At 60.6% G+C, this 14749-nt stretch overlaps 1 protein-coding gene across 5 annotated transcripts in view; it reads left to right on the forward strand.

Annotated features, from left to right (window-relative positions):
* Positions 1-2118: 2118 nt before the first annotated feature.
* GTF2IRD1 (GTF2I repeat domain containing 1) overlaps positions 2119-14749 on the forward strand; it is a 111836-nt gene continuing 99205 nt past the window's right edge. Inside the window, exon 1 of one of the 5 annotated variants that reach the window (XM_030871965.2) lies at positions 2119-2254. Coding sequence is in view for 3 of the 5 variants with exons in the window: in XM_060285154.2 (XP_060141137.1) it covers positions 10044-10055 (12 nt within the window). In the remaining 2 variants the exon portion in view is untranslated. Of the gene's footprint in view, positions 2255-2454; positions 2554-9990; positions 10056-14749 lie in introns of those variants that run through there. The other 4 variants (XM_060285155.1, XM_060285154.2, XM_060285156.1 and 1 more) reach the window with 4 other exon arrangements.

A 14749-nucleotide genomic window follows, 5' to 3' on the forward strand; every position in this document is an offset into this window, starting at 1 on the left:
TCTCTGCCTGGGTGAGGCTGAAGTGAGGCTGCCTGTTCCCACGTGGAGGAGCAGCCCAGAGGCAGGCCGTGCCCTCCCAGCACTCCACTTGTTTGTCTGCCGCTCTGGATTCTGCCTGCAGAGGGCAGTCCTGAGCACACACCAAGCCTCGGATCCTTTAGGCCCCCGGCTGGGGTCCAGAGGTTTCTGGCACTCTGCCCCTGGACTTGGGGTCCAGAGAAGCCAACAGCTCAGCCAGCCAGCCCTTCCTGGTACCAGCTTCCCCTAGCTGGGTGCACTGAGGCCATGCCTAACCCCCCAAATCTCATGGGTCTTTGCAAATGTAATGGAGGGACCATAGGCCAGTGGGCAGAATGAGGGCTATGGAGAGGGTCCCAGCAATGCCACTCACATGCTGCATGTCCCTAAGCAAGTCACTTCATCTCATTATAAAACGAGGCCAATAATACTGCCTTGCAGGCTTCATGTAAGGAATGGTAATAGCCTAGGTATTATGCCTAGTAGATACAGGTGCCTGGTAGATGCTTAACTAGCAGTGCCCATCATCACTGCTATCTGCAGAGACCACACCGTGGTTCACTAAGAGGCTGCAGGAAGGGGGAAATGGAGGCTCTGAGGGGTGAACTGCCTTGCCCAAGGTCACACGGTGGTAAGAGCCAGGATTTGAAGTCACCTGGTCAGCCTCCAGACCCTGGCCCTTCCCCTTAGTCACTCTGCCACCCCAGGGCCAGCACAGGGCAGGTGGGGATGTGAGTCTGAGGGGGACCACAAGACAGGGTGCTTCAAGGGGTCCCCAGGCCTCCCAGCGGCAAGGAGGATGAGAGAGTATCCCCAAGAGGCCGGGGCACCATGGGATAGAGGGCATGACTGTGGCCTCATTCCCAATCCCCTGCTCTGGCTGATACCCTCTGTGGGCAAGGCATTCAGTGGGCACAAGGGGCCCTCTGGGCTTGGCCTCGGGCTGGGCAGTGTGGACACAGCCTGCCAGGGGCACATCTGGCCAGCCAAGGTCAGCCTTTACCAAGGGCCCGTTGTGTGCCCGGCAGGGCCCCAGTGGGCTTTGCGAGGACCTAGTAGAGTCTCAGTCTGAGTCCCTCCATCTAGGCCAGGCACTCCCTGGGGTTGGGGCCTGCCTGGCCTGTTTCCCTCCCCACAGTGTCCAGCATAGCAAGGGCCTAGCACAGGGCTCAGGGCACTGCCATGAACCATCGTGCTCCTCGTGATGAATTGAGATGCACGCTTTGCAGAGGATCGGAGGTGTGCTTCTGACTCCTAGCACGGCTGGTATGGAGGGGAAGGGGGTGGCCCTGGAGGGGAAGGGGGGGAGTCAGGAGGGCTGCCCAGACAAGATGGGACCTGGCGTGTTCAACTGCATCTGCTGTGACCTTCAGCATGTCACTGCCTTCCTTTCCATCCCAGGGGACAAAGGCTGAAAGAGGCACCCGGGCCAAGCCACCGGGAAATAACCTGGGCACGGCAGGGGTGACCAGCCGCTGCACTTCCAGTTTCCCCAGCGCGTGGCGCGCCGGGCCTACGGTCGCTCCGGGCCCCGGTGTCTCCCGGGGATCCTCCCGGAGCCCGCTGAGTGACCTTGACCCTCCGGCCCGGCTCCTGCGCCCGGGTCTCCCAGGGCCGAGCCGCGGCTTTCTAATCCGCCGCGGCCTGACCTGGGGAGGCAGAGGGGTGTCGCGGGCAGCCAGGGGGCGCCGGGGCCGCCCCTCCTGAGGGCCACCCTGGCGGCGGGCGCTGCGGCGGAGCGCGCTCAGGGAGCCGGGCGCGGGGCGGGGGCACGGCGCTCCCCCCGCGGTGCCCAGGCCGGGGCGCGGGGCGGGCAGGGCGGGCTAATCCCGTATGTAAATGGCAGCCAATGGAGGGTGGTGTTGCGCGGGGCTGGGATTAGGGCCGGGGCGAATGGCTGGCAATCTTACTGGGATTACAGAACAAAGAGCCTCCCTGCGCTCCCGCTCTCGGCTCCGCTCCCCGCGCCGCGCCCCGCCCTCCGCCGCAGCCAGCGCCGGGGGTGGGGGCCGCCGAGCGCCAGCCCCCCGGCCGGCCCGAGAGCCCCCGCCGGGCCCCCTCCCCGCCCAGCGCCCCGCTCTCCTCCCGCCCGCCCCCTCCGCCGCTCCGCGCCTCCCTCTGCCTCTCCTTCCCCCATTCTCCTGGATTAATTAAGGAGGCAGCGGCAGGAGTCTGAGTCCTGGCCGCGGGCCGGGGCCGGGGCGCCGCTGGCAGGAGCGCTTGGGGATCCTCCAAGGTAGGAGAAACTTTTGCGGGGGGCGGGCGCCGAGGCCCTTCTCCCCTCTCCTCCCACCCCCCCCCCCGGGGCCCCCGCCCCTCCCCCTCAAGGTGTTACAGAATCTGGGTCCGGCTTTTGGGTGCATTGGGAGGCACGTGACTGGGATTATAATTCGGGCCGGGGGAGGGGAGGGACGGCCGCCCCCACCTGCCGGGAGGGGGTGGCAGTCGGGAGCTGTCACCCCCCGGCCCTTCCGGATGTAGGGGCGCCCGGGGCGGGCAGCGGGCGCCCGCAGGCTGCTGCAGTTGGCGAATGAGGTCAGTTGTGCTGCCCAGACGGCGGGCGCCAGTGTGGGAGCGGAGGGGGCTGGGAAGGCCGCGGCCCCCGCCCCCCAATTCCCCCCACCTCCGCCTTTCTCGGGCTGGGCCGGTCTCCTGGCCGGTGCCCCCCACTTATAGGCTGAGTTCAGGCAGGACTGAACAGGACAGCCAGGCAGGACTGCCCCGGCACAGTGGTTCCTGTTGGGGTCCCTGGGGAGGGGGCTGGCCTGAGTGGTGGCAGCTGAGCTCCTCGTGGGGTGGGGGAAGGAGACTCAGAGGATGGCAGTGGGGGTCGCAAAGCTTTCAGAGGAGCAAGTTGGGGATGCTCTGTCTGTGGGTGGTCTCTGAGTTCCCGCAGATGGGTGGGGAGGCCCCTGGACCAGCCATAGGCTGTGGATGGGCTTTGAGGATGATGGGCTTAATGCCTTTCCTGGGTTCCCCAGCCCCTGCCTGTGGCCAGGGAGAGGGGTGATGCCCCGGCCTGGGCCCAGGGGAGAGGGGGACAGTGCATCTGAGAGTTCCGCCCTCCCGGCATTGCTGGAGGGGGCTCGAGCCCTGGACATCTGGCCCTGTGACCCAGGCTTCCAGGACTAGACCTGGGCTGGGTGGCTCCTGTGTCCACATCATAGCCCAAGTGAGGGAGCTCGGCATGTAGGGTCTCCTTGCCCGGCACGTGGGGAAAGCGATGGCCTTGGGTGGAGTATGGTGCTGTTGATGTGGGGCGTGGGGCAGGCCCGGACAGCTTCTAGAGGAGTGGGCATTTGCGGGGGCTTCTCTTACTGCCCACAGCAGAAGGAAGGGGTGGCCAGAAGCTGCTCTGACCCCTCTGGACATCGTCTCCCTCGTGTGTCTGGTTGCTCGGTGGCCAGGACTGCTGCTCCCTGGTACTGACCTGGGGCCTCCGGGCTGGGGAGGTGCCTCTGAGCAGCCCATTTATTTCAGCAACGTCATTCCCAAAGGGTAAGGGCATCGACATCGATTATTTATTCAGAGTGAGAGGCAGTGGTGGGGGGGAGGCTGGTGACTGCTGGCAGGGAGGGGCCGGGCACAAGGGCAGAAAGGATGGGGGTGGTCAGGTGGCCATCAGGAGTAGGGGTCCAGGAGGGTGGGGGGTACACTCTGCCTTCTTCTGAACAGGGACCTGTGGACCAAGGGATAGGCCTGGCCCCAAGGGGACAGGATGTCGGAGCCCCCAATCTGCTTTTGGGAGGTGGGGAGCTTAAGACCACACCCCGTTCTGTACCCTGCTCCGAGGGTGACCTAGAAAGTTGTGGCTGTGACTCAAAGGGTCCCAGAGGACCCCAGCGGAGGAAGCGAGGCAGGGTTGGTTCTCGGCCGCCACTCACTGACCACTTGTTCAAAATGTGGGGGGGAAAGGTTGCAAAACTGGGTCTGGGAAGGTAGCATTGTAGGGGCAGGCTTAACCTACTTAGGAGGACCGTTCTCTAGATGCTGGAGGAAGGGTCATTTATTTGCAGTGTGCTTCATCTGTTCGTTTAAGGCAGTCTCCCCGAGCTGGCTAGCCTTCTGACGTGGTTCTAGTTGTTTGATGCTTGGAAATAGTCGGAAAGGCAGACGTAATGATAGGGGTCTCGGAGACAGCTGTTCTTGCAGCCTCCCTGTCTCCAGCAGCCAGGGCGTCCCCAGTTTGGTAATGGCCCAGTTGTTGGAGACCCCGGGTGAGGATCTGAGGGTGATGTGGTGGGTGACAGCTTGGGGCTCTCGTGTCCTAAGCGTGACCTTGGAACCACAGACCGCATCTGCTGGTCCATCCTCATTCCAGGTTCTGCTTCGTGTCCTCTGGCTCTCGTCTGCCCACCCGCTGCCTCCTGGGCCCATTCTTTGAAACCTGCAATCTTACAGTTTTCCTGAATGGCCTTTGCACGTGCCGTTCCTCTCACCTCAGAGGTTCTTCCCACCTGCAGGGGCAGGGCTTCCTGAAATGGCCCCACTTGGTGAGGATGGGGGATAAGAGCTGTAGAATTTGCCTTTTTCCTCTCCTCTGTCAGGACTCAGCTGGCTGTCATGTCCTCCAGCCGGAAGCCTTCCCAGACCTTCCCAGGACTGGCCAAGGTGCTACCTCTGTGTCCCCATGACATTTCTGTCCTTCCCCTGTCCCAACATTGATCTTAATCAAGAGTTACATGTCCCGATTGTACTAGGGACAGGGCGGGGACTGAGGCTTGCTTTTGGTTCCGTGGTGCCCCAGGGCTGGTCCCCAAATACTTATTGAGTGAATGAATGAATGAAGTCCTGCCCCAGGGTCCGAATTGCTAAGCACACTTTCTCGCCTTGTTCCTGAATTCCCGTCTCTGGGGCAGATTCCCACAATGGTTGGAATCCCAGGGTCTTTTCCTGAGCTTCCTGCCCCACATCCTCTGGGAGGCTCCTCACCCCATCACCCCAGCCTGTGTCTCCCCCAAACCTGAGTCTGGGGCTTTGCTCCCTGAGCGTCATCCATCCAGCGTCTCTTGATCCTCCGACTCTCAGCCACTTGCGGACATCTCTCTCTTTGATGCCCTGCAGCCAGGACAGAGCCAGCTTCCTTGGGACAGACCAGGAGGGCGTGCCAGCTCCAGGGGTTCTGTGGAGGCCTCAGGGGGCACTGGGAACAGGAGCTGCAGGGTTAATTCACAAGTCCCGGAGAGCAGAGCGAGACCCAGGACCGAGGGCTCGGGATCCCCCGGGAGGATGTGGGGCCTATGAGATGTGACCCCTTGTGGTGACTGGAAGGGAATTCCCGGCAGGAATTCACAAGCAGGGGCAGGTGGGGAGGATTGTTTTATATGGGAGGAGTGAAGGAGACAAACCTGGTCCGAAGACAGTGGCATGTCACCCCTTTGGTGACAGGGTGACAGTGGAGACTTCTGGGTGTAAATGTTGGGGTGTCCAGGTGAGTCCCAAGGGGAGCCAGCCTCGCTGGGCGCCCGCCCGGGTTCCTCATTTGCAGGATGTCTGGCTGGGACTGTCTCACTGGGGTTGATATTTCGTCAGTTCAGACTTCGTGCTATGGGTTATGTCTGATGACACAAAGAGGCTCCGAGCGCCGGGGGAGGATGGCGCGTGGGGCACTGCCCTTGTTCACTTCGGGGTGAGGCTTTGCTTTGACCAGGCACGGGCTTGGCGTGAGTGGCGGGGGTGTGCCCGGCAGGGAGCAGAGCTCTCGCTCCGAACTCCCTCCTGGTCCCGAGCTGGGCCTGGCTGACCCACAGCTATTTGTGTGCCCACCTGTCTCCCTCCTTCAGGACCACCTGCTCCGGGCTGCCAGATTTAGCCAGTTAAAAGAGGGACACCCAGTTACATTTGGATTTCGGATAAGCAACAGATCATGCAGTATTGGGGCTCTCAGTGACACTAAAAATTTACTTCCTGTTTACCTGAAGTTCAGACTGAACTGGGGGTCTTGTGTTTTTTTCCGGCAACCTTTCCGCTGCGGCCTCTGGGCAGTGAGACTGTTGGGGGCTAGGGAGGGACTCAGGGTGTGGCTGGGGCCTGGAGTTGGGGTCAGGACTCAACCTGAGGGGCGGGGGATGGTCTAGAGCGAGTCTGAATCAGGCAGCGGCGATTCTCATTTCCTCGGTTGGGCTTTCTCCTGTCCGGGGTCCAAGCGTCCAGATCTCCTGTTAGGCCTGGGTAGCGTGGGGCCTCAGGGATCCCCAGGCTGGGAGGCCCTGGCGTTCAGTCTTCTGTGCCACTGCAGTCCATACGGTGTATGAAGAAGTGTTGGGAGGAGCAGGGAGGTTGCCGGGGTCGCCCTGTCTGACGCCGACTTAGGATTTGCAGAGCCAGGCCTGAGCCCTGGGAGGCCGTGTCTCTGGTGCTCCCCTCTCCAAGGCTGGAGATCGCACTTCCGGGGCCCCTGGTAGGGGAGGGTCCTTGGTGGGCTGGTCACAGGTTTGAGGGGCTGTCCCTTTAAAGGGATGCCGGGTGGGTACAGCATGCTGGTTGCTGGGAATTACCTCCCCGCTGCCATGCCACCATCTGAGGCAGAAGCCCCAGCCCCTGTGTTGCACTGAGGCCCCTGGAATGTCACGGGAGGGCCCAAGGCCAGGGAGTGACCCACGTCCCCTGCCCCCAGCGGGCTGTGTGTTTGTGTGCGAAGTGGCGATGATGCCCCCGCCCTGCCTGAGCCCGGTGGTGGTGCTGTGGTTTTGGGGGGTTCGGAGTTGCATGGTGGAGGCTCCAGAGGGTGGTAGGTGGGTCACACCACTGCAGGTCTGGAGTGGAGACGGGGTGGGAAGCCAGAGGCGAGAGGTCCCAGCTTGAGGGCTTGGGGTCCTGGGCAGCTCCTAGGTGCCCGGCCTGGCTGTGTGGTTGGGGAAGGAGGGACAGCTGAGGCCATGTCCCTTCCTGGCCTGTAGCTGGAGGAGACTCTTCAGGCTGCTTCTCTCCTGGAGGCTTGGGCAGGGCCAGGCCTGTTTGCTGGTGGGGTCTAGTGGGGTCTCAAGGTACATTTTCTGGCTACTGGCAGAATTGCCCTATGCGGGGGTCTGTATCTGTCCATCCATCCGTCGGTCACTCCACAAGCTAGTGCGAAACTTGCAGAGGCACCAGGTCTGCAGGGTCTCAGGTCCTGGCATCCAGCCCCAGGCCGGCACGTAGGAAGGGCTCACCCCACGTGTTATCATGTATATTGTCGAGGGATGAGGAATATCTGGTGAAATGCCCAGGGCTTAAGTGTGCCGTCCAAGGAACTCGACCAATGCATGCATTCACATAGCCCAGCCCCTGTCAAGACGTAGAACATTCCATCCCCCCCAAAGGTTCTCTCAAGCCGGTATGCAGCCAGCCCCCTCCCTTCCCCCAGCCCCTGGCAACCCCTGATCTGGTTTCTGTCTCTATGGCTTCACATCCTCTAGCGCGTCATATAAATGCAATCACGCAGTATGCAGCCTGCGTCTAGCTTCTTCCGTTCCGCCTAATGCATTGTCGGGGCATCGGGAGCTGGTCCTTTTTGTGGCTGAGTAGTACTCCACGGCACGGCTATACCACAGAGCTCTGCCGCTCTTCTCGTGGAGGAGAGCTGAGCTCCGGCTCGGGGCCGCCCAGAGGAGGGGGTATCTTTTCCTCATGTTCACAAAGACACCCCTTCCCCACCCGCTTTGAGAGCTGACCCTGAGCCAGGATCGCTGCACACTTCTGTCCGCAGAGCTGGAATTTCATCCTCCGTTTCTGGTGACTTGCACAAACGGGGAGCTCCCGATGAAATTACACCTGCCTGCAGCCGCCCTCAGGGCTGCAGTCTTCCACCCGCCCAGTGACCAGGTGGCTTCCTGGACAATTGATGCTCTGGGGGCAGAGGGTGAACCTGAAGGGAGGGAAGTTCTCTGTGCCCGGTGGTACCTTGCCCGTCTCTGTGTGCCCCGCTCCCCCAGGAGTCTGGGGGTCTCTGGCAGTGAGTCCCTGGTCTCCACTTCTGCGGCTCTATAGTTTGGGATACAAATTCTGTGTTTTCCTGAAACAAGCGGATATGGAAGGAGGGCAGGCAGGAGCCTGATTTAGGGTCAGACAGAATGGGACTGTGTGACCTCGGGTGGGTGACACCACGTCTCTGTGCTTCGGCCTGGTCATCTGTGAACAGAACAGAGCATCTGGTTTCCAGGGCCAGCATGAGCCTCAGCAGGGGTCACACAAGCTGCTGGGCTTCCGCAGAGCCCTGGAGGGCACGGGACCCCGTGGGGGAAGGAGGTGGAGACATGCGGGCTTCCAGCACCCCGTGTCCCCCTCTGAGTTGGAGTAGGGCCACTTCTATCCAAGTTACCTGTTAGGGCTCTGGATAAAACGTTGGTTGCCACCCATCTGAGATCCACAGATGTGCTGAATGTCCGTGTGGACGGCAGCACTGAGATTTCGGTTGGTCCCAAGCTCCTGGTCAGGCCGATTCCAGCTCTGCCGCCTGCCTGCTGTGCGTGGCTTGGAGGACGGCCAGTCTGCCGAGCCTCAGTTTGACCATCTAGAAAATGGAGGCAGCGCTGCCCGTGGGCTCATGAATGGCGGTCCCTGAGTGAAGGGGGGCCCCCCAGGGGTCGTGGCTTCCTAAGGAAAGGGAGCACCGTGGGTGACAGCAGCATGGCCTATGGGTGTCTTGAGAGATTTGGGGGGTTTTAACTGTTTCTTGTGAGGAAGTCATTGACTTTTCCTGATGAGCCAGCTGCCCCCCCCTCTACCCCACCATTGTCCCCTCCCCCATGTCCTCAAAAGCTGGACCCCTGAGTCCCACCCTTGGGCTATACTCGGTGGAGGGACCATGGCAGGCTAGCCCTGTGCAGAAGGGCCCTTGGGTGGCTCCCTGGAGCAGGCAGGACTCCTGCCTGCCCACCCACCCAGCCAGCTCCAAGGTGGTCCTGGCGGGCTCCAAGGGGGTCTTGTGACTGTGCCCATCTGGTGTCTCATGTTTATCCAGGAGCTGGTTTTTCAGGTGTGGTGGCTTTCAGCAGAGAGGCCCAGCTTGGGAAAGGTAGGGCCTCTGGGAAGGAGCTAGGTGCCCGTGTTCTCCACGTGTACCCTGGCTGGGGGGTGCAGTCCTCTGGGTGGATAGGCTAACCACATCCTCCCTCTGATCCTGGTCCATTGCCCACCCGCCCTCCTGGAGCCAGCCACTGCCTCAGATGCTCTGTTCTCTGCACATGCAGGGCGGGGAGATGCTCCTGGACGCCCTGGGTGGGAGGCCAGTGCCCCTCCTTGGGGGCGGGCTCCTTTGGCTTCCTTAGAGCTTCCCCACTTCCCAGCAGGGTGCCGTTTAACCATCAGAGCCTTTGAAACCAGACAGGCAAGGGTTGGAGCCCCAGTTCTACCCCTCACCTGCTGTGTGACTTCAGACGAGTGACTTTACCTCTCTGAGCCTCACCTGAACAAATGAGTGTGGTTATCCCTGCGTGACAGGGTTCTTGGGAGGATCTGCGTGTTCAGTTGGGAGAAGCTGGTCCCCATCCCAGTGAAGAGTGTTTTCTCAGCTTGTCACACGATGATCCCAGAGGCTGGCCCTTGGAGAGCTCCAGGCCTGCCCAGAGAGGACCTGGCCACCACCATTCCCTGCTCTGCTCTTGCCTACTCTGCCTGCGGCGCGTGGGCTGTGCTGAGTCTTTGTTTCTGTAAGCTGGGAAAACCCCAGGGGTAGAAGTGCTTAGTCCCCTTGGCGTGTCCACCTCTCAGACCCTTGGGGTGGGTGATCAGGTGTCCCGATGCCAAGTCCTACCTTGGTGCTGGGCTACCCAGGGGTGTGGGCCCCACCGTACTCCCCAGTGGGCCTGGGGGCAGCCTGCAGGAGGTGACTGGAGGACGGGTGGGATTCAGGAGTAGTCTGGGGTGGGCATTCTGGGGTGGGGCGAGGTGGGGGCAGCAGTGTAGGAAAGGGTCCAGAGATGGGAAATGACACTCCAGAAGGTCTTCTGCGGGGACCAACTTGGGGGGGTGGGGGGTCTTGTGTTGGGTCCAGGTGAAGACCTTCATCTGATCGCCTCACTCCCAGCCAGGCCCTGTCTGTTCCTATGAAAGCCATGGTGAGCTTCAGCAGTTTTCAGAACATACTGCGTTCCCGTCTTCTTCACAATGTGCTATTGCTTCTCCTTTAAACACGTTTTCCCGCTCCCCATCCATTTCACTGGGCTAATTCTTGCGGGTCCCAGCTTGGATGTCACTTCCCTCCGGAAGCCTTCTCTGATGTTCCCTCCCGGGTCTGTGTTAAGTGCCCCTCCTCTGTGTTCCTACAGCTCAGCGCCCCTCGCCTGCTGTGTTCCAACTGGCCTTGTACTTGTCTGTCTCCCTCCAATGGGACAGGGCCATGCTGCCCTGTCCCTCTGCATCCCTGCCCCCAGCTCGCTGCCTGACACAGTGAGTGTCCTGTACCCACTTGTTAAGTGAATTAGAAGCAAGCTGGGTGCCAGGACATTTGGGGCGGGGCCTTGGAAGGTCAAGGGGCTTTTCCACCCTTCCATCCCAGCTCTCACAGGCTCACCCCCTCGTCCCCAGTTGCTGCCTCTGCTGGCCTGGCTGTGCCTCTCAGAGGCATCCGGGGGGTAATGGCAATGGTGGTGGGGGGCACTGTGTGCAGACCAGTTTGGGGGGTTCCCCCTCCGTGAAGGGCAGCTGGTGCGTGTGGAGAGAGCACAAGTGTGAAGCCTCAGAACAGTTAATCCCCTGGATTATTTAGACACACGCTTTTATGCGTGCACGTGCGTGTGCACACATCTGTGTGGCAATCCAGAGGCTGCTGGCAGCGACCGTGCCCAGGAACTTGACGTTTAGCTGAGTCCTGACCACCAGCGTCAGACACATGCCGCCCAGTGTGCGGAGCCCCCTCCAGTCCCGGCGGGTGGCACAGGGGCGAGACCATCAGTTAGGAGCGTGTTGGCTCCAGGTAATAGAAAGCCCAAGTACAGAGGCGTAAACAAAGAGGGGTTTATGTAGCCCCCCCAGGAAGAAGCCTGTGGTAGGTCCTCAGAGCCTCGGGTTGGGGCTCAGTGGTGCCTTTAGGGACTTTGTTCTCTTCCTCTCTAGCATGTTGGATTTTTTTTTTTTTTTTGAAAATTATTTCCTTTAAAATGCACACTTCAGGACTTCCCTGGTGGTCCAGTGGTTAAGACTCCGTGCTTCCACCACAGGGGGCCCGGGTTCGATCCCTGGTCAGGGAACTAAGATCCCATGTGCTGCATAGTGCGGTCGAAAAGAAAAAAAAAAAGTAAAATGTACACTGCAGTGTGTTTTCATATATTCATAAAGTTGTGCAGTGTTCGCCATGGTCTAATTTCAGAGCATTTCATCACTCCAAAAAGAAGTCCTGACCCATTAAGTAGATACACACACACTCATCCCCTGGCAACCAGTCGGGGTCTGTCTTTCAGGATGTGACTTCTGTCCAGGGCTGGGGCCCAGAGCTTCTGTGGGAGCCCCCGTGCCACCTTCCTCAGGCACCCTTCCCCCTCCCCTACTCCTGAGCCTCCTGGATGGGGTGTGCCACAACCCTTAGAGCTGGAGGGGGCCTCTTTTCCTTTTCAGATGGAGAAGCCGAGGCCCAGGGCTGGGAAGACACGTGGCTAAGGTCCCAGAGTTACAAGAATCAGGATCCAAAACCACATCTCGTGACTCTTGGTCCAGGGCTCCCTGTCCTCCGGCAGGTGCCCCGGAGCCTCCCCGGGCTTCCTCTTCCGGAGGCTGGGTGGACGCATTGAGGCAGACAGCTGGCGGGAGGTCTGGGGGCAGACCGTGGTGAGAGGGGGGGTGGTAGGGGAGTGAGAGTGATCAGGGTATGGGAAACACCCCAGAGGAGGAGAGAGGAGAGTCCGCAGCGGGACCTGGCGGCTGTAGATTCTGCTCAGAGGCAGGAGGCAGGGGGCTGCTGAGGAGTTGACGTAATGGAGTGTAGGCTGATGGCCCCTGGGACCAAGCAGGAGAGAGGGGCACCGATTTCTGCCCCCGGAGCTCATGGTGTCACCTCGGGGAAACCTCAAGCCTCATTATGTGTCCAGGGTAAATCCCAGCGGACACCATCCTTGGGATCTGTAGAGTGGGGCTGACGAACTGGAAGGACTGCCTAAAAAAGAGACCCCTGGAGCCCGGGGGCAGGGGTGGGCAGGTGGAGTATCATGGGTAGTGACGCTCCTGGTACGGGTGGACCCAGTCTTGGTGATGCAGGTGCTACATTCATCTGGTGAGATGTTGAGTCACTGCCTGTGTGGGCTGCGTCCGTCCTCACGGCGCTGCCGAGAGCTCTCGAGGCTTCCGTGAGCACGTGGGGTGGTGGGCAGGTGGGCGTGGCACAGAGCTGGCGCTGGCTAAGGTCCGGGTGCCCACCACCCACCTTGGGGAGCCAGTTCAGAGCTATGTCAGTCCCACCAGGGTTCTCACCCTGCAGGCCTTGGAGGGCCAGGACCCTGGAGCCCAATGGGAGGGGACATAGGGATGCCAGGGGCAGTGCCTGGGACCCCTCCCTGCCGGCCTGCCCTTCTGCAGGGACAGAACTTTGGAAGAGGAGTGATTTTCTCATCCCAGGCTTCAGACAGGGTTTCTTTTTTGGCAATGAAGCCAGTGCCTCCTTGCTCCCATTTTCCTGGCTTGGTGTCTGCTGTTGCAGACGTGAGGGCAGACTGGGCGACCCCACGTCACGGAGGACTGACAGCTGCCAGGATCTCCACCGTCTCCACAACTCATCCCAACGTCCCGGAAGGTCCGCGATCTTGGCACCGCCCTCCGCCCTGTTTTTGGCTCAGAAAATTACATCTCCGTATCTGTAGGGTCCCTTCTGGTTGTCAGGACCCATGATGACTCCCACGCTGGGCCTCACTGCGACCCCAGAAAGGAGGCCCGGCCGCTGTCCTGAAGCCCCTCACTCTCTTGAGGGAGGCAAAAAAGACAGTTTGGAATAACGAACCAAGGGAGGACCCCTCAGCCTTTCTGCAGATACCCGCACGCGAGCCACTGGGCAGTGAGCCGTGCTTGGGGCGCTGCTCAGGGGAGGTGTGTGGGTGTCGGGCACATGTTTGCTTCTGGCAGGCTTTGCTTTGAAGCTGGCCCCGAAGTCTTCCTGCTGTGTGACCTTGGGCAAGCTACTCAGCGTTTCTGAGCATCTGTGTCCTCATCTGTCAGATGGGTAGAGTTGTGCTTGGAGGGTTGCTGTAGGGGGTTGAAAGAAGGATGCTAACAGCACAGCACTGGGTGGTCACACATAGCTGCTGATAAGGATGGCCGTACTGTGAGGCTTTGTGGAAAAGTGAGGTTCAGCCAGGACCCAGGCTAAGGTGGGATTTGGATAGAAAGACTCCGTTGGGGCATGGCTCTCACCTCCCACCACTGCTCTGTGAGGAAGGAAGGAGCAGGGTGCCATACGTGTCTACGGGAGGAGGAGACTGAGGCCCAGAGAGGGGAAGCAGGTTGCTCTACGTCACACAGCCCCGGCAGGTGGCACACCGTCAGTTAGACCCAGATCTCCCAAGGGCTGGCCCTGTGCACGCTCCCGAGACCATGGGCTTTTGGAAGGGGGGGGTGCTGCCCATCAGCAGTGATCAGGCCCTAAGGAGGGAATGGTGTGACCTGGGCTGGGTTCCTCCAGGCTGTCCGCGTCCCTGGGGTTGGGAGAGAAGGGCAGGCACGGGTCACTTTATTGGTACTTTTTTTTTTTTTTTTTTTTTGCAGTACGCGGGCCCTTCACTGTTGTGGCCTCTCCCGTTGCGGAGCACAGGCTCCGGACACGCAGGCCCAGCAGCCATGGCTCACGGGCCCAGTCACTCCGCGGCACGTGGGATCTTCCCGGACGGGGGCACGAACCCGTGTCCCTTGCATCGGCAGGTGGCCTCTCAACCACCGCGCCACCAGGGAAGCCCGTGGGGTCACTTTATTGAATCACATCACCTGGCTGGAGCTTTAGGGGAGCCCCAGGTTGTCCCCGGTAGATCGAGGTAGCTAGGCTCCCCTCGCCCAAGTGAGGGTGGAGATGGGGGCATGAGTTTGGAGCAGGAAGTGGTGTCTGTGCACCCACCTGAGTACACACAGGAGGGGAGGGCCAGGGAGAGGAGCGGGAATGTGGCCTGGAACCCTGGCTCCCCCGGCTTGTGTGGTGGAGGGCGGGTCACCTACACGCTGGGCCTCAGCTGTCCAGCATAGGACGGATGATGATCTAGATCCTGCCCCGCTCCCAGGGTGCAGGGGCCTCCAATGTGATGGTGTGTGAAAGCAGCTGTGGCCGGGGAGGGGTGACTGGTGTGCACCTGTGTGCGGGAGCCTGTGAGTGTCCCGCCACAAAAGAATGCGTGTCATCCCCTGGGGACCTGGTCATTGATGTGCACCAACCCCCTTATCCTGCAGGGGCAGGGATTCACCATGACACCCCCGGGATGGACCATGTGGCTCCATCCCGTGTGGCTCCATCTTCCCTGTCTGGTGGCGTTCCTCGTCTAGAGCACACAGTGGGTCTGCAGGTGACACTTAACTATTTGTGAAAGGAATGAATGGGACTTGGGGCACCAGCACGTGTCAGCCATGAGACGTGTGCGTGAGTGTGCGGACAGAGGGTGCAGGGACCTGGGGAGGCAGCAGGTGCAGTTGACAAATACCTGATGAGTGGACCTCTGAACGGAGGTGGCCTCCTCTCTCATGTGTGGGTCACCATTTATAACCTTCGGCTTCTCTTTCCCCGCCTGGGAGCTCTGGGGTGGGAACTGGGCCTGAGTCACCCCAGTTCTAGGTCTGTGTCATAACAGGT

This window comes from Globicephala melas, chromosome 15, assembly GCF_963455315.2.
Source record: "Globicephala melas chromosome 15, mGloMel1.2, whole genome shotgun sequence".
NCBI classification, from domain to species: Eukaryota; Metazoa; Chordata; class Mammalia; order Artiodactyla; family Delphinidae; genus Globicephala; species Globicephala melas.